Genomic DNA, 19007 nt, shown 5'->3' on the forward strand with positions numbered 1-19007 from the left:
CCCAGAGCAAAATTAAGTGAATTTGGGCGTGGAGCGGGGCGCGAGGGGTGCGAGGTGCCGGTCTGTTGCCGGTGTTTTAACGCCATTGCAACGGCAACTTGCACCCTTCGCATGGAATAGGATTGACCCCAATGTTTGCATATGTTTTGAAATAACTCCCTACTTTATTTTATTTGTAAATAACAAAATTAAAATAAAACAATTAAAAAAATGTCATCAAAGTGGAAAATATTTTAGATTTAATTGAATCCTATGATAAAAATGTAAAAATAATCAATGTATTAAAGATTACTACTACCCTGAGGATGGCAATCCAACTTTATGATGGCAGGTGATTTCTGTAGTGCACAGTCAGTTAATGCCATATTATATTTCACAGATTTCGAGCACATGATACTGAGACCGCATCCTCCTTGCTTGTTTGGCAGAAGTCTACATGGGATAGGATATACTGGCAATGGAGTTGTGAGCTCTGCATTTAAAACCAGACACATATAAAATAAGCATGTTGCATGATGGCATTGGAATATATGCAATTGTTATTCAGGTATGCAGTGCACATTTAAAAATAGCATGGTTTTAAATAACTGATATGGGAACATAATCTGCCATGCTGTCTTGTGCTAAATACAGATTGGTTCAGATTGTTCCATGCGAGTCTGGCTCTCCTGTGTAGAGAATATTGGAAACCTTACTGTACATAATGCTGATGATCAATGTCCTGTTTGTTTTGGGAACACTTGAGAATTGGGTTGGTTTCCTTGGATGTTGGATAAATGATTGACTTGTCCTTGCTGTGAGCCACTAATGGCAGTGGCATGTGGCAGAGGGATTTGGATTGGTTGGTCAAGCTTTGGCTCAGACTCCTGCTTGCATAAATTATGGCTCATAAAAGCTTCTCTTGATGGCATGGTTGGCTGAGGTTGAGTGGTCTGCATTGGTCCTCTAGTCAGTGGTGGACTGTAGTATCTAGGTGTGGTCTGGCCAGGTCCTGTCAGTCTAGTGTTTGCACGCGGACTTTCATATGTCCTCACAATCATGGAATTGTTATGTCCAATCTGTATGGGACCAGCACAGTCACTAATATTGACTGTAGTAGCTGAAATGACAAGTAGACAATGTTTGTTTCCCTTCCTTCCAATACAACTGCAATGTAACATTTTGGCTAAGTAGGACAAACGGTATAGTTATTGGCAATACCGCTACTAAAAGAATCAAACAATACTGTAACATCATGACAATCAAGGACAACTACTGCAGCCTGTATATATGGTCAGTTGCATACATTATTTCTATAAATATATATGTCCTTTAAAGCTGCAGCACCACCTGGAGCACTATAGCTGAGCTGCCCCTCCTTGGAGCCCCAGTGGCTGTATTGTAGTTCTGTTTTTGGAAGTGAGTGTGAGCAGAATGACCGATGAGGAGCTTTGCATTGGTGCTCCTATTTAAACTTCAGTTTTGCAGCCATTTTAAAGTGATAAGTAAATTCACCACTTTAGGTTGTAGGGCAGCATTTTTTACTAAAAGGCATTTTTAGTGCACAGTACTAAATGTAGAGGCTACAAGTCTGGCCAATGGAATGTACTTACCTGGTAAAGCAGACTGAGGATATGAAGAATGAACGAAGGCCTGAAAAGAGAATATGACATACCTGTAAGTACATGGATGACCCCCTCCAAAAAAACTGTATGTTTAAAGGAACCACTGTGCATAGATGCATAGAATGGTTTCCATGCTTTTATTTGCTGTTTGATAGATATATAAAGTTACATACCAATACAAATATTACTAATCTTGTGCTTTCATAAAGAAAATATTTCCATGTATATATGTCACTGTTACATATGAGGTGCACCACTAAAGAATTAAAGTCGGAATGAGTGTGATCTCTCTATCTACGATTAAGTCACAAAAGAATGATAGTCAGAATGTGTTTGACCCTCCCGACTACCACTAGATGCTTGTTGTTCAGGAATCTAGGCTGATGCTTTCCACCCGGTGGAAGGGATGTTCCGGGTTTTATATATATTTATGTGCTTTATTTAAGAACTTTGAGTATCTTTTATTGTATTTTGTGGATTCATGTGTCACAATAATAACATGTCTGACCATCAAGTGCAATACTTATTGTTAGATTGGGGAGTCTTTGTTTTTATACTGTAAAGGGTTTGTTTTACTATAATATGTATCATCAAAGATTCATAATTGGATTATTGATAGGGGTATAAATTGAGCTTCATGTGCAGGTCATACCACATCCTGAGGAAGGACAGATGTACGAAACGCGTTGATGGTGGGAGACTGCACATATGGCTGATGGATTTATTTTCCTTGTGATTGGTTTTCATCTGAGCTTTTACTCCTTGCTGTCCCGGGCTTGAGTAAGGTGGTTTGGCTTGCGGTCTATAAGGCTATCCATCTGCTGTCACGATCCGGTGCAAGTTTTCCTCTGTGGAGGACGGTGAGCCGGGGGGTTCGGATGACTAGGGAAGTGACAGTAACTAGGTCTCCTAGTTGAGGCCGAACCCAGGTTTGGCTAGACCTGCCCAGAGGCGCGGAGTCTAACTCACTTGGTGGTTTTCTCCAGTGACCACTCCAATTGGGATTTGGTTTTCACCGCACCAAGTGAGCAGGTCGCGGCCCTCTGGACATGTACCTGGGAATGGCAGAAGACCGAAACTATATAAAATGAACTAAATGCTAGAACACTGGACGTGAACTGAATGCTTGAATATTGGAAAGTAACTTAATACTGGAACACTGTTAGAGATCCTAATCGCAGGCTTGCTTGAAATGTACTGCGAATTGCTAGAAATGCAGGTGCTGATTTGCACAGACAAACACAGAGAAATGTACTGGGAATAGTTAGAAATCCATGTGCTGATTTGCACAGAGAAACACAGAGAGATGTGGACACAAGCATATACTGGGGACTGCTTAGAGAACCAGCTGGGAGCCAACTAGTAACAGCAGGTAAAAAGGAAAAACAAATAGGTGCGCTATCTGTTCAGTTGCTGTCTTAATATAAAAACCTGCAGCTGACACCAGAGGGGCTTCTGCATAAACCCTCAAAATAATATAAAAAAAGAGAAAGTTGAGGTATCTGCGCTGGTAATTATATAAATATGTGACACCTTAAAAATAAAACAAATATATAATTTATTCGATAGTGAACTGCAGTTCACTCATACACATACACACATATAACACATATAACAAACACACATATATAACACATATATAACAAATAATTAATAAGAATTAATGCCATAAATGATGCAAACAACCAAATGAATGGGGTGGTTGTTACAAAAGGATAGTATCCAATTGTTCCCAATGGAATTCGCTCACATCCAAATGTGTAAAGTCCAGTGACTACAACTCCTTACCCCACAGAGGCTCACAGGAGAAAAATTGAGCGGCAGTGATGTTAGACTGAGTCACACCATTCAGGCGACTCCTGCCTGCACTTTGGGTGGATAGCGAAAGACCGTGGATGAAAGGTGCAACATACCGGGTGCTGGTGTATAGCTGAATGGCACCACGGGACCGGCTCCCATACACACCGGTGTGTATGGGAGCCGGTCCCGTGATGCCATCCATTGTGATCATGGTACCATCCATTGTGACATTGACCAGCTTGAGAACTTTATTCCCTTTATTGGGCCCTATTTTATACCAACATTATTGTCATTTGCTTGATATCATTTACTGGCTATCATATTAGCCGTTGGGAACAATTGGATACTATCCTTTTGTAACAACCACCCCATTCATTTGGTTGTTTGCGTCATTTATGGCATTAATTCTTATTAATTATTTGTTATATGTGTGTATGTTGTATTGAACTGCAGTTCACTATCGAATAAATTATATATTTGTTTTATTTTAAAGGTGTCACATATTTATATAATTACCAGCGCAGATACCTCATCTTTCTCTTTTTAGTAACAGCAGGTAATCTGACACCTCAGTAACACAGAGAAGGTGCAGAAGAACTAGCAGCACATTACAAGACACAGACATAGGGCTCTATTTACTACAATCCACATATTGAATGCAGATTGTAGTGTGATATTAACGACTGAATTCGCATTGCGAATTCAGGCAATATCACAGGGATTTACTACAAATCCCTTACAGGGACAGAGCTTGTGATACAGCTCTGTCCCTGCGAATCCCCTTCGGAGCCTTATCACGGTATTTTTGCAAAAAATACCGTGACTAAGTGCCCGCACATGCGCCGACCAGCCACCGCTACTACCCCCTGGCGCTAAGCCCTGCCCCCCGGCGCTAAGCCCAGCCCCCCGCAATTGCGGACCCCCCGCGATCAACCCTACCCCCACGAGCCCCCTCTCCCTTAATTACACTTACCTGCATGATCCGGGCCTCCGGTGATGTTCTGCATACCTCCGGTCAGGTGATCTCCCATACTGCACTGGGACCCAATCACCTGATGACCGGGCAGCAGTGCACTATGGGAGATCAGCTGACCGGAGAGGAGTCATCATCGGAGGTCCGATCACCGGTCCCTGGAGTCAGGTAAGTCAATTTTTTTTTTTACTATTTTTTTTTCTTTTTTTTACAGTAATCAGCTTGCGGTCTGTTTAGACCACACAGCTGATTACTGGGACTGACACCCGGCTCTGCTCTCCCTGTTAGAGCAGGGCAGAAGTCCGGTAACCGGGGGAGACCCTGGATAACGCTACCTCCAGGTGGCATTATTATCACAGGGCTTTCCCCAATATTTTTTCACATTTCATTTTTAGTAACTCTGGTCAGATCACATTTCCCATTACAGTTATGGGAAATGCGATCTGCTTTACTAAAAATAAGTGATACTTAGGGGTTGGAGTAGAATTTTACGAATTCTACTCCAATTGCCCGGTAGTAACTATAGGTGATACTAAAATAATGTGAAAAGGGTGTGAAAACACCCTATTTCACTTTATTTTAGTCAAAATAATGTTAATAAATAGAGCCCATAGAAACATAAAAGACAGGAGTACTGGGAGAGAAATAACTCTCAGACTGAGAATAGCATGGAAGCTAATGCAGGAAACTCTAGAGAACTGTGAGTAGGCTGAAGCAACACTCTGAAGGAATGAAACACAGAGCAACACTGCTGAGAATCACAAATCACTGGAACAGCGAAGTTGAACAGCAGTTTCCTGTTCCTGGAGTCATACTTAAATACCCTTAGGTAGCTGATCAGAGGATCAGCTGAGTGACTACAGGAATATCATTGGGAGAGACTAGTCAGGTGATATGAACCAACATGGCTGCGCCCATGCCCGGCACCCCGGAAACCAGGACGCACACACGGAAGCTCTAGCGGACCCCAGGAAGAATACTCAGTCACCACTCACCTCCACTCCCAGCGTCTGGACACCAAAGCCCAAGGACACCAGCGCAGAGGTGAGTAGCGGCCGATCCCAGGCCGCATCCTGACATCTACCATCTAGTGACTGTTTTTGTTTTTGCTATTTTTATCTATATCATTTTTATATAATAAATGTCATTTTATCAAGAATAGATCGAGTGTCTCTTTGGTGGATTAATAAGGATATGGCTGGGTATTCCATATCCTTAAAGAAACCTTTATGTGAATGGTACAAGGGTGTTGAGATGAGTCCTGTTTCATAAGACAAGGATATGAGGGACTGAATGGAATATAAGATTGGTGTATAAAGAAACTTTTCAAGGAATGTTCATTATAACAATTTGGTGAGTGGGATCCTTGTTATACAGATGTGTCCACATACACCTTTGCTCAAATCATGCCAAATAGCGCCATTTGGCATGCCGGAGACCTTGCCACACCAAGCATCTTTTTCTTTAAATACTGTATATGGCTTAGTCCCATCGCTAATGCAAAAGAAGTGCATTGCAAGCGCACACTGACTACTGGGGTTGGCATTACTCTTACTTCTGTGTGCAACTAAGGGAGAGAATTCAATTAACTGCAGGGTTTACCACGCAGCTAATTGAATGCGTTGACTGAATCAATTAGCTGCGGGAACCCCATGCGCTAATTACCAGAGGTAGAAATTCTACTTGCAGCTTCAGGAGCTGTGAGGATAAATTTGGGTTAAAATGCAGATTATGGGCCTGATTCAGACCCACTCGCAAGCGGCTGTCCACTCGCAAGTGGGTCGATGTTGTGCACTGCGCATGCGCACGACGGCGGGAGCTACGTCGTGCGCATGCGCCAGACGCGACGAGCGGAGGAAAGTCCTTCGCTCGTTGTGTCTGATCAAAGGGGGCGTGCTGTCGATGTTGATTGACAGCACGCCCCCTTTGGTGGGCTGCCGGGGGCGTGCCTCCCTTACGGGGGCGTTCCCAAGGGAACGCCTACCGTCAGAAGCCGGCCCACTGACATCACTAGTGATGTCAGTGGGAGTGATTTTGGCTCTGATAGAGCCAAAATCACTCCGGGCCTTGCGGTTGAAAACCTCAACCGCAGGCTCCGGCTCGCAGTTTCGATGGTCGCGACCATCGCGGCCATCAAACTGCACGCTTGTATAGGCTGTGGGTGGTGACCCACAGCTATACGAGCGTCCAGGAGGACGCTCCATAATTATGGAGGGCGGCCCTCATTCAGAGCGTGCGCTCTGCTCAGAGCGTACAGCTCTGAATGAGGGCCTATGATTGTTAATGTACAGGGAAACCAATTGATTCTGCATTTACGCACAATCAATGGGTTAATGCGTGTTAACCCAGTGTTTACCGCGTGGGGAAAAGATCAATTAACTGTGGGGTATATGACGTAACTAACTGAATTCCACCCAAAGTTGCAAATTTGGATAAAAAAGGCAAAAGACAGTGTTCTGTTATAATTTATAGGTATGCTTAATCTGCGACTTTCTACACATTTTATACTTATTCCTGTGTGTGAAACATACTAATCTGGTGTCCCTTGTACACCATGTGAGATCTTGTGTGTAGCTACTAAACGAATAAGATGAAAAGTTTAGGAAAATGTACACATCACTACCCATGGCGGAGCATCTAAGTCACACTATGCCCTGCGCCATATGGCACAAAAATGCTAGGTGAATGAGGACACACATTATAAAATAAAACTGTATTGAGCATCATTGAAGCCCTCCTATTTGGAGAACATTAGTACAAAAATGAACCAGTCAAATATGTAACATCCATGGACGTAACTACCATAGGTACAAGGGGTGCAGCGGCTATAGGGCACAGAGCTTAGGGGGACCCATCTTCCTTGTCAAAGTTACATGTGTTATATACATTTTTCACCATAAGTTTTTGGATAGAACTCTTTGAACCACCAATCCCATGAAACAACAAGGTGTTTTTTTTTGCATATATAACTGTGGTAGGCTATAAGATGAAGCTTGGTAAAAAACAAGTTTCCTTGTTTGTTCATGCTGCCAATAAAGATTTTTAATTCTGCACTCTTTGCACTTATTTTTCTGGAAAAGTAGATTCAGGAACTGAGGGTGGAGCTACTGGGGTGGAGCTATAGAAAGACCATTTTATGAATATAGTATATAAATATATATATATATTATATATATACACACACACATATAGTACTTAGAAAAGAAGGCACTCAAAAGGGACTATAAAATTAAACTTATCTTATGGAAAATACATTTTGGCCCAGGACATTACGTCATAGTTAATGAGAGGTTCAGGAGTTCCTGCTAAAAAATAGCACTGGCAGTGTGTCATGTGATTACAATGTCACATGGCCACAGTCACATGGCACACGTTGTAGAGAGCAGAGAGACACTGCATGCCCAAAGTCTGTTGCTGTGACTCTCAGCCACTCTTGTCGACTCTCTGGAGAGATTTTAAAAAGTAGATAATGGTTTGGTTTGAGTGAGGACAGCTAAGAAAAGGGACTTTCAAATGAATTTTTCAAACGTACTGCTACTTAAAGAAAAAAAAAGCCTGTGTTTGATTGCTGCTTTAAAGTATAGAAATTTAAATTATTAAATTACCCATGCAATATACAGATGTTGTTCCATACACAACCCTGACACGTCGTGACTGTGCATTTTTAAAAGGATAGATCTTCTATTGACAGTTCTATAACTCTAGAATCTGGGACAGTGTGATAAATTTTAAGTTGGGTTTGACATAGACTTTTTAGAGTCATAATGCTAAGCTCTGCAATGCATTAGTAACTTACAGGTCCATATGGTGAAGTCTGGTATCTTGGATAGTAGGGTGGCCAATAGTAAGGGTAGTATGCACCTAAAGAAAAAGAAGCAAATCAGAGAAAGAACGTTTGTACTGCTCCAGAACTATGGGCCTCAGAGTTGTACACAACTAGCACAGCAGCTGCAGCTTTGGACTGGTTGCACTCACAAAATATAGCCGATTAATAGGCGTATCTCAGATGTTGCAAACTTCTCCTTTATTTCCACAGAATCTCAGAAGAGTAAAGCTGGGTACACACTGGCAAGTGTCTGTTACACATACTGGATTTCACTATATTGTATTTCTTTATATTTTTTCATATGATTCCTGAGATAACAACTGTGTAAGCAGAGCCGTTTCTAGGGGCGGGCGACGCGTGCAATCACACGGGGCGCTTCGCCTCCGACCCCTGCTGTGGAACGCTGGCCTCTGAAGCAACCGGAGGCTAAAGAAGCCTCCGATCGCTTCAGAGGCAAGCGTTCCCAGTGATGCTCTGCGCGGGTGACGTCACACCCGCCACATGAGGAGCCTGCCCTGCGCGACTGCTGGATCTAGTTAGATCCAGTCAGAGCGAGGCAGAGGCAGCGAGAGTGGGATCGCCAAGCATGTTTAGGTAAGTACTGGGCTGGGACCTGCCTGGGGACACTGCATAAAGGGCCAGTCTGGGAGCACTGCATATGGGGCCAGTCTGGGGACACTGCATAAGGGGCCAGCCTGGTGGCTCTGCATAAGGAGCCAGTCTGGGGACACTGCATATGGGGCCAGCCTGGTGGCTCTGCATAAGGAGCCAGTCTGGGGACACTGCATAAGGGGCCAACCTGGGGGCACTGCATAAGGGGCCAGCCTGGGGGCACTGCATAAGGGGCCAACCTGAGGGCACTGCATAAGGGGCCAGCCTGGGGGCACTGCATAAGGGCACTAATTCAGCCTGGGGGCACTGCATAAGGGGCCAGTCTAGGGACACTGCATAAGGGGCACTATTTAAGCCTGGGGGCACTGCATAAGGGACCAACCTGGGGGCACTGCATAAGGGGCCAGTCTGGGGGCACTGCATAAGGGGCACTACTTAAGCCTGGGGGCACTGCATAAGGGGCCAGCCTGGGGGCACTGCATAGTGGCACTACTTCAGTCTGGGGGCACTGCATAAGGGGCCAGTCTGGGAGCACTGCATAAGGGGCACAAATACAGCATATGGGGATAACTAAGGGGGCACTGCATAATGGGCACTTTTGACTGAGAGCCAGTGGGGGAGCAGCCTGAGACCTGTCTGGCTGGAATGGTAAGGACACATGGAGGAGCTGAAATGTGTATTATGTGAATCTTGCTTTTTCAATCTATTTTATGCGATTCTGGATTTCAAAATGTATTTTATATGGATGTGGTTTTTAAAACAAACTTGATGTGGCTCTGGCTTTTTCAATATATTTTATGTGGAAGTGGCTTGTTTCAGTGTATTTATCATGAACTGGCTTTTTCAGTGTATTTTATGTGGCTCTGGCTTGTATTTTCAATGTGCTGGGGTCGCCCCCAGCGTGACTAAAAACATGGGTGTGACACAAGGTTATGCTCCTGCAATTGTCATACCAAAGGCATGCACACAAAAATGCAGCGTGGCCTTGTGACAGCTAGGCTACACCCCTTTTTGAGTGCGCGCCAGAGGCACGCGCATGCTGTCAGCTCTTTACTTTAACTACAGATATTTTTGTGCTCTTTGCCTCTGACTGGTTAGCCACCCCTGGGTTCAGCAGTCACAGCGGCTGACATTCTGTGGTCTTTTGAGACTACGCCACCTTACTGTGAGACCACACTCCCTCACAATAAGGCCATGCTCCCTCCCCGATATTACTGCTTCTTGAGGGGGGGGGCGCATTTTGACTATTCGCACTGGGAGCCTCAGACCCTAGAAACAGCCCTGTGTGTTAGTTAAATCACATATGTGTGGATGAGAAGCAGTGAAGGGTTTTGTGGTCCTGCACATGCACCCATGTGACTTGGGGATCTGCATGAAGTCATTGGTGTATCCACAACAATACATATATATATATATATATATATATATATATATATATATTTATAACGTTTATTGATACTATTTTTCCTTTTTTCTTCCTTTTCCTTATATGTTGTGTGAATCTTTTTATTATTACAAATTTGTTATTATAATTCTATTGCATTGTTATATTGTAATTGAAGCGCCATTCACCAGGAACCAATTTGTTTTGTATTCTGAACTATTTGGGTTGTTAGGTGACACCTAGATTTTAGCGGTGAGGAAGCATCTCTAGGGCGCAGATGTAAGTTCATTTGTTTGCATTGTTGGATTCTCGCATTAGCACACAGAAGTAAGGAGCCTGCCACGGCCGTATGGATAGAGGGCCTGATTCAGAGCCGGACGCTATTTGCGCTCGCTCGTTCAGAAAAAGGTGAGCGCTCGCTCTTTGCGGTCTGTTGACGCCTCTATGTTTGAGCGAACGAAACATGCGCTCGCTATTTTGCAAAGACGCCCCCTGGCCGCTCGCATCCTACGTCATCTCCGCTATTTATTAGATTAATCGAGTACATCGAAAGGCGTCTGAGCGTCAGTGCTTGTGGTAGGATTTTCCTACCGCAATCATGCGAACAGTTCAGGCTAAGAGACAACCAAGTGACGTGGCCGATGACGCTGCTTAGTTAATTATGCACACCCTAAAAACGCCCGTTTTGACCATTTGGCACGCCTGCGTTCGGATCACCACTCCCTGTTTTCAAGCACCTTCCCCTGTTACCACCCACAAACGCCTCATCCTGTCACTCAAATTAGCAGGCACTCGCTATTTTGCGAGCGCTCAATTTCCGACCGCACCGACTGGTTGGCGCATGCGCATTACGACCCATACGCATGCGCAGATGTGCGAACATCGCTCGGAGCGAACGAGCGGCCGCTTACGAGCGGCTCTGAATCAGGCCCAGAGTCCGAGTAACGTTTTGATAAATCACTGCTTAGCTGCCTGTGTGCTTTACATATTATCAACGGCCCTTGCATTACTTTACAATATAGACTGTATAACTATCAGATTGAACAAGTTGTTGTCATGTTTTATATGTATAGGAGGAATGTAGTAACCTCTGATTTTGTCAAAATTACTTAATTCTGCTGATTTTCCTGTTACTTTCATGTTACCTAATGTAATGTAAGGCAAATTGATGCACAGTCACAAGAAACCTGCCAGAATCAATCTTGACGCAAGTCGCCATCCCAATTTTTATCATATTAAAGATAGATGTCGACAGATGTAATAGCCAGTGAGTTTACTACTTGCTGGAATTGCACCCAAATAAGTCACTGAAAAACAGAGGTCCCTTTGACCGGTCAAATAGCTGCTATCCCGCTTGGTTCTGTATGTGAAATAATCTTTAAAAAATGATATAAATAACCCACACATCGCTGGTGCTAATGTGGAAGGCTGTGCTGGGATCGAGTGTTTGATCCCAGCATCAGCAGAGTTCCAGGGGCAGGCAGAGGGGATGTGTCCTCTGCGGGACACATCCGTTGCCGGCGCTGGGACAGTGATGTCCCTAGCGTCGGTACAGACACCGCGGGCACCTGGTGAAGGGACCGCCTGGTCCCTTTCATCAGTGCCGGCGGTACTTTGGCGTCGGGAGAAGCTTGGCTCCGGGCGTAAGCTCAGCGCCCGGCAGCCAAGAAGCGGCGGGTAGCCGGCGCTGGGACAGAGTACCTGCTCCCAGCGCCGGTCAGGCATTGGGCGCGGTGTTCCGTGTGGCGGGTGTTTGGCTCTGGCCGCGAGCCAAACCTGGCTCGCGGGCCAGCAGCCAATCAGAGGCAGACGCGACGAGCCAATCGCGGCTCGCCGCGTCATAGCCCCGCCCACTCGCGCCGTCTTGTATTAGATGGCGCCGAGCGGGAAGAGTTAGTTCGGCGGCGGAGAGAAGACCTCCCGAAGAGCAGAAGATCGGCGCGTCAACAGGGGCGGCGGCCGCGGAAGAGGCCAGAAGACGCCGCTGTCAAGAAAGAAGACAGGCGGCGCCGGCTGGAAGAAGAGAAGAAGAGGCGGCGCCGCTGGCCAGGACGGGCCAGGGGCCGAAGAATGTGGCTGAGGACCGGAGAGGACTGCGATTGGTGTTCCGTGCAGGGCAAAAGTTTAGTTATTGTTATATCTGTCGCATTACACACACTGTAGGTTGAGGGTGATGCCGTTTTAGTATGTGTAGTTGCTTGACATAGGTCTAGGCCCTGCACGGCTGTGTTGTATATCTCCTTACAGGGAACTGTAGGCGAGTGAGCGGACGAAGAGCACGAGTGGACACGGTAAGAAATATCTGTGTGTACTGTCTCTCCCTGTTTGTTTGTCACTATCTATCTCTCCTTCCTTCTGAGTACCGATAGGTGAAAATTCGGGATCTGAGGCCAAAAGTGCCAATGATGATCTTCACTTAAAACCTGAATTTATCCCCCGGTTCGGTAGGGCGCGTCGGTCGACGTGAGGAAGGACGGTACTCATCTCGTCTCCTTCCCCCTAGGTCATTTTGTCCGTGTTCTATTTGGTAGTTCCAGGACCGTCTGCTCAACACACGGCCTGAAGGTGAGAGGGTGCGACGAAAGGTAAGGCACAGACGTACACCTGCACGGCGGCAGGCACTGCACCGCACCCACCTCTCACACTGGTAATGGAGATGTCAGAGGGACCCTTTGCTCTTTGTTCCCTCAAATTTTTCCATTACTAGCCTCGGCAGAAGGGGTAGTGCTAGTTTCACTTTTGGGTAAAGACTCTACACTTTTTGTTTCTTTTATTTATTTTAGTCAAACTCGCTGTTAACAAACCAGAATGGCAGCTAAGTGTGAATGCATAACCTGCTGCACATCGCCGTAAGCTTGCCGACTCAGCCACCAGATCACAGGATCAGTCGGCATCCTGGCAGTCGGGGAATCCTGGCGCCAGAATCCCAACCGTCGGCATCCCGATGGTAAGTATTAGGGGGAGCGTTAGGGTTAGGTTTAGGCACTAGGGGGAGGGTTAGGGATAGGCTGCAGGGGGGGGGGGTGGTTTAGGCTGCGAGAAATGTGGGTTAGGGGGAGGATCAGGGGCATATCTATAATGGGTGCAGTGTGCCGGGAACACGGGCCCCTGGGTCCAGGAGGGCCCCGCACCGCACACCCTGCACCCATAATATTACTTACCTCTCTGGAGTCCCACATCGGCGCTGGCGTCCAGCGCTGTAAAACGACTGGAAAATGGCCGCATGCGCAGTACCGGTGATCTGTGCATACACTATAGACTCTGGGCACACTCTAGTGCCCAGAGTCTATAACACAGTTCAGTGCACTGCCGGCCGCCGGGCGGAGAGGAGGGGGCTCGTTTCGGAGACTGCACACGGGTCCCCTCCTCTCTAGGTACGCCACTGGGGAGGATTAAGGGTTAATTTATTCTGACCGCCAGGATCCCGTACCTAACCCGATTTTATATATGGTAGATGTTTTATGTGACTTTTTATTCATGTTTGGTACGTGTGTGTGACAATAAATTCTATTTTGTTTTGAAATGGTGACGCATGACCAGATTCTACTTCCTTTATTACATAGATACTTGATGTTGAGCCGAGGCGTCCTCTACAATTGGATGAGAAGCAGCAACTAAAATCCTTTGCATCCTTTAGGTTTCTGTTGCTAAAAATCTCACTCATGCTGCATTTTGGCTGGTAACTAGTAACCAAAGATCTATCATGGGACCATTAACCCCAGAGTGTTTGTTGAAGGGATGATCTTTATACCTGCTGTGTCACTGCCCTAAAGATTAACGGTTTGCCATTTTTTCCACCACTTAAAATGAAATTAAAAATGCAATAAAATAATTACTACACTATGTTATTCTTTCTGCAAATTTTGCCACATGACTGCGTGAAATATTGATATGAACTTAATGGATATGGAGGAATAAGCAATCATTTGTTTAATTGACTTCCATCTAATTTTCGGAGCACTTTAATAATTACTGTGTTTGACACTATTAATGCCTTGTTTCTATATGTATTTTGTTTGATCATGTGTTTGTACAAAGGAACCCACCTAGTTCCTTCACAGTGGCATTTTTTCATTGCACCCCAGAGTTATGGGGCATACCTCCAAACACGACCCTCTCCAGGAGGGACACAATGCTCTGGTCTTGGATTTCCCTGGTAATTTATGATTGGTGGAGGCTCCAGCACAGTCCAAAATACAAATAGGGGAGTCACACCAACTGCCAGTGAGTCCCAGCCAGTGATGTTTGGCAGTGTGTGAAATGACAGTTGGTGTGACTCCCCTATTTGAATTTTGAACTGTGCTGCAGCCCCGCCTCTTACCAGGGAAGTCCAAGACCAGATTTTTTGTGTCCCTCCTGGAGAGGGTCATGTTGGGAGGTATGTTGGGGGAGCAGGGATAAAAAATATACAGTGTCTAAATCAGTTGTTCCCAAACTTTCTTGAATCACGGCACCCTAGAAAATCAGCATTATTTTCATGGTACCCCTAGGCGAAAAGTTTGAAACGTTTAAAAGTATTGCAAAGATTATTAAATTAAGTAAATTGTGCTTGTCCATCAGTTCTCTAGTTGCACTTCTGTTTGTCCAAGTATTTTATGACAGGCAAAACCAATGCTGGTGGCTGCCAATTACATTGATTATTCACCAACCAGTGGCACCCCTGCAAGTACTCCACGGCACCCAGTTTGGGAACCACTGGCCTAGATAAATGTAGATAGTCAATAGATCGACAGTAAATCGTCAACATGCAAAAGGTCGACAGGGACAAAAGTTCGCCCAGGTTAAATGGTGGACATGTATTTAGCTCGACGAGGTCAAAAGGTCGACATGGTAAAAATGTCAACACGCAAATAGTGAACACAGAAAAGGTCATGTTTTTTTCATGATTTTTAGGGTTAGGATGAGGTTTAGGCACCAGGGGAAGGGTTTGGGTTAGGCACAAGGGAGAGAGTTAAGGTTAGGCACTGTGGAGAACGTTTGGGTGAGGATTAGGGTTAAAATATATAAAAAAAATGTGTCAACATTTTCTGTGTCAACCATTTGTGTTCTGACCTTTTTTGACACTGTCGAGCATTTACACCTTTTGATCATAGTCCATTAAAGACTATTTAACAGTCGACCTTTTGACCCTATGGACCTACTGCCTGTCTAACATGTGGTGTCGATCTTTTGACTGTCTATCTAAATAGTGTTGATCTTTCAATCCACACCAGGTTAGGTACGCGGCACATACGCAGTGCATAAACATCGGGCCGCTTGCGAGCGGCTCTGAATCAGGGCCTAATTTTGAAGTGGGAGTAAAGCAGGAAAAAAAGCAAGTAACTTTGTATCTGGTAACAAACCATGTTGCAATGCAAGGGGCACGAGTACATTTATAATTTTGCATACAGGATAAATACTGGATGCTTTTGCATGTGGCCCACAATTACTGGACAGCTTTATTTTTGCACTGCAATTGAAATTTTAGTTTGGTCACGCCCCTCTCAAATCTAAATATCTCCGCACATTCTAAATCACATTCAAAATCTCCCCCACCTGCAGTGCAACATGGTTTTGCCAAGGTGCAAATTTAAGGCACCCATACACTAGCAATAGTTTACCGCAATATGCAGAGCCCCAGATGCCGGGGTCAAAATATGATCGTGATCAGCAAATGGGGTACTTTTAACATGAGGATTTGCACAGATCCCTTGAGGGATCGGTGATCATCGATGGCTGTCGGTCAGCATTTCCAATTGGCGGTTCCGGTCCAATTGGGGGATCGTGAAATCGTCTGCTTAATGTATGGGGCCCTTTGCTTGCTCTTTTTTGCTTTTCTCCCAACTCAGAATCAGTCCATAGATGATGTTTTTTGTTCTACGATAAGCTTTCTGTGGCACAAGCTCTTTATATATCCGTTAAGTTAAAATCATTGGATACATTTGATATTTATTTATTTAACATATAGATTATTAATGTGGATGTTATTTTACCAATATTTTTATGAATATTAATTTTTCATTAACTGATGAATATTTAACTAGTAATTAGGATGGAATATACTTAAACATTTTCTTTGATTTTATTGCGATTTCATATATATGTGTGGAAATTGTCAGTGAAAGTGTTTATATAGCCTTGCCTTACACTGTGGCTTTGGCATTCCTCAATTAATTTAAATATGCATATTTGTGCTTGTGTGCTGTTCATATAGGAGTCATTTCATTGCTGCAACATATTACTATATGCAGTACATATGGAAGATTACCTGGATACTGTGGTCTCTGTGTCATAGGTTGGTGGGTAGGTCCCTGGATGAATTAGACAGATACATACAGTATGTATTACCTCACAGTTGTAAATGTAAACAACTATTACAGAATCTAAAACAATACAAATATTGTACATATAAATAGAAGAGATTAGCACAGTCAAATAATGAAAAGACATGGTTGTGCAAGTTCTTATACAAGTTCCAAGGAGGAATCAAAATTTTGTCTGTCACTATTTGGCTGGAGACTGCCTGTCCACTTTGTGTATGAATTCCTCCTGCTGGTAAGTGATAACTACATTGCATAGTCTGCCCTAAAGCATTGAGCCACAATCTAGTTTATCACACTGCAACTCTACACAACCATAAGTTGGTACAGGGATGGAAGATCTACATTGTGTAGCTAGACAGTCAATAAGGCGACACCAGATGATCGACATGCAAATGGCTGAGGGACAAAAGGTTGACGTGGTCGACAGTTAAGTCGACATGGACTTAGGTTGACAGGGTCAAAAGGTCGAAATGATCAAACGGTCGCCACACAAAAGGTCAACACAGAAAGGGTCAACAGGTGCTTTTCATGATTTTTCGGGTTGGGCTAAGTGTTAGGTTTAAGCACTTGCCGGAGGGTTAGGGTTAGACTGCGTAAGGGGATGGTTAGGGTTAGGCTACAGGAGGGGACGGTTATGCACTAGAAGGAGGGTTAGGGTCAGGCACCAGGGGGAGGGTTAGAGTCAGGGTAAAATATTAATAAACCATGTGTTGACCTTTTATCTGTCGACAATTTGTGTTAACCTTGTGACCATTTCGACCATTTGACCCAGCCAAACTTAGTTCATGTCGATCAATTAACAGTCAACCTTTTGACCCTGATGACCATTTGGTGTGCGACCTATTGACTGTCTATCTAAATACTGTAGCTCTTTCAATCCACACCCCCATTAGTTATGGACCTCTCCTACTATTTACTAAAGTTGAAGAAATATTATCCATTGGAGCTGCAACAGCTCTTGATAGTCCAGAATTGAGCACCAGATATACCACTCTAAATGGACAGCAAACCTAGTAACAGATATAACACTCTAAACAGACTGCTCTTGGCATATCAGAAGCTGTTCATCATGTTCAAGGTAATGACATTTCTACCCTCTATTAATTTGAAAATAATGTGGTTCTCTCCATCCAGATATTCAGTGGTTCTGGGAGATACAAGGAGGTATGGCCAAATCTGGGAGGCATGGCCACACCCCCTCATAAAGATGAATGTATAAAAACAAATCGTGCTGTGGAGAGGGACATTCTTCTCCACAGCTTGCCCAACCCTTACTTGGGGCCTGATTCAGAGTTGTACGCAAACCAACAAACAACTCTGATTGTGGGTGAACTGCGTATGCGCACTGCGCATATGCAGAACGAGTCCTGCGAGATCGCACACAGTGGCCCCAAGCCACAGCAAGATCGACATGCTATGGCCGTCTGGGGACGGGGACAAGTGTTTGCAGAAAATGGGTGCCCATTTTCTGGGAGTGCTGAGGCCAGTGTCTGCGTATTCCAACCGATGGTCGTGATGTTGTTTTGATCCACGTCTTCAGACGCAGGCAGCAGATCTGAGAGGCCGGCAGGAAGCATCTTTTCCCTTCAGATGCCTATTGCAGGCATTAACATATTTTTGCACAGCAGCTGCGTCCAAAGACACAACTGCTGTGCGAATGCCTACTACTCTGAATCAGGCCCTGGACCCCTTAGACAACGCCGGGCTCGGATAATTAGTAGCTGTCCCCCCACTCCCTCCCTCTCAGTGACCCTGCTCTTACCCATGCCCCTGGTGGCTTTGCCTGTGGTAAGTGTTGCTCAGGAACCCCTGTATACTGCCTCTGTGTTTCCTGAGGGATTTTTACAGGCACAGCTTCTGTGGGTTGAAAACAATTTAAAACTGATAACTATTCAAAAAAGCTTAACCATATGATATATATAAAATATATTTTTAAATGTTTTTTATGCCTTTCACATACGGTTTGGGACAAATGAACTTTCAGAGATTTTCACAGTCTTAAGTTTTTCAACCATTGCTACCATGTCTGTGGAGGTTATGGACGGTGCACACTTATTATGTGAGCTCTCTGCCTTCTTGTCATATGAATCCTGAGGTAAAATCAATTAAAATTATCATTAATTATCATCAAAACATAAAAAACATAAATGTTCAACTGTGTACAGAAAATAATTTAAATGTTCTAAACACTTCAGTATTTTCAGAAACTGTTTATTTAAAAAAGTATATGAAAGGTTTTTAAAGTTACTAAAAGTAGACAAACATCAAATAAAAATGATGTCAAGTTTCAGGTAAGTTCTCACAAAACTAGAAAAGACATTATTGTCACTTTTCCTAAACCAGAGATTGGTGTAAGATATGAGGGGTTATAGATATCTTATGTAACACATCTTAGAGAAAACCAAATGAACATTTTCTTCAGATTTTACAATTCTAATCCTTACCTCAAATGTATTTAGATACAGCAGAAGGAATATTACCTTTAATGTCCATTACCACATTAGAA

General features: G+C 44.3%; 1 protein-coding gene across 3 annotated transcripts in view; it reads right to left on the minus strand.

Annotated features, from left to right (window-relative positions):
* Nucleotides 1-218: 218 nt before the first annotated feature.
* The window catches only part of LOC148526534 (receptor-interacting serine/threonine-protein kinase 2-like), a 72800-nt gene continuing 54011 nt past the window's right edge, over nt 219-19007 (minus strand). For all 3 annotated transcript variants that reach the window (XM_088469933.1, XM_088469934.1, XM_088469935.1), the window contains 6 exons: nt 18462-18591; nt 18264-18358; nt 16447-16489; nt 8174-8238; nt 1593-1632; nt 219-1099 (listed from right to left, as the gene is read on the minus strand). In XM_088469933.1, coding sequence (XP_088326059.1) covers nt 714-1099; nt 1593-1632; nt 8174-8238; nt 16447-16489; nt 18264-18358; nt 18462-18591 — 759 coding nt within the window. In that variant the 3' untranslated portion in view covers nt 219-713. The remainder of the gene's footprint in view (nt 1100-1592; nt 1633-8173; nt 8239-16446; nt 16490-18263; nt 18359-18461; nt 18592-19007) is intronic.

The sequence above is a fragment of the Taudactylus pleione genome, unplaced genomic scaffold (assembly GCF_031769625.1).
Source record: "Taudactylus pleione unplaced genomic scaffold, aTauple2 ptg000095l, whole genome shotgun sequence".
Taxonomy (NCBI): domain Eukaryota; kingdom Metazoa; phylum Chordata; class Amphibia; order Anura; family Myobatrachidae; genus Taudactylus; species Taudactylus pleione.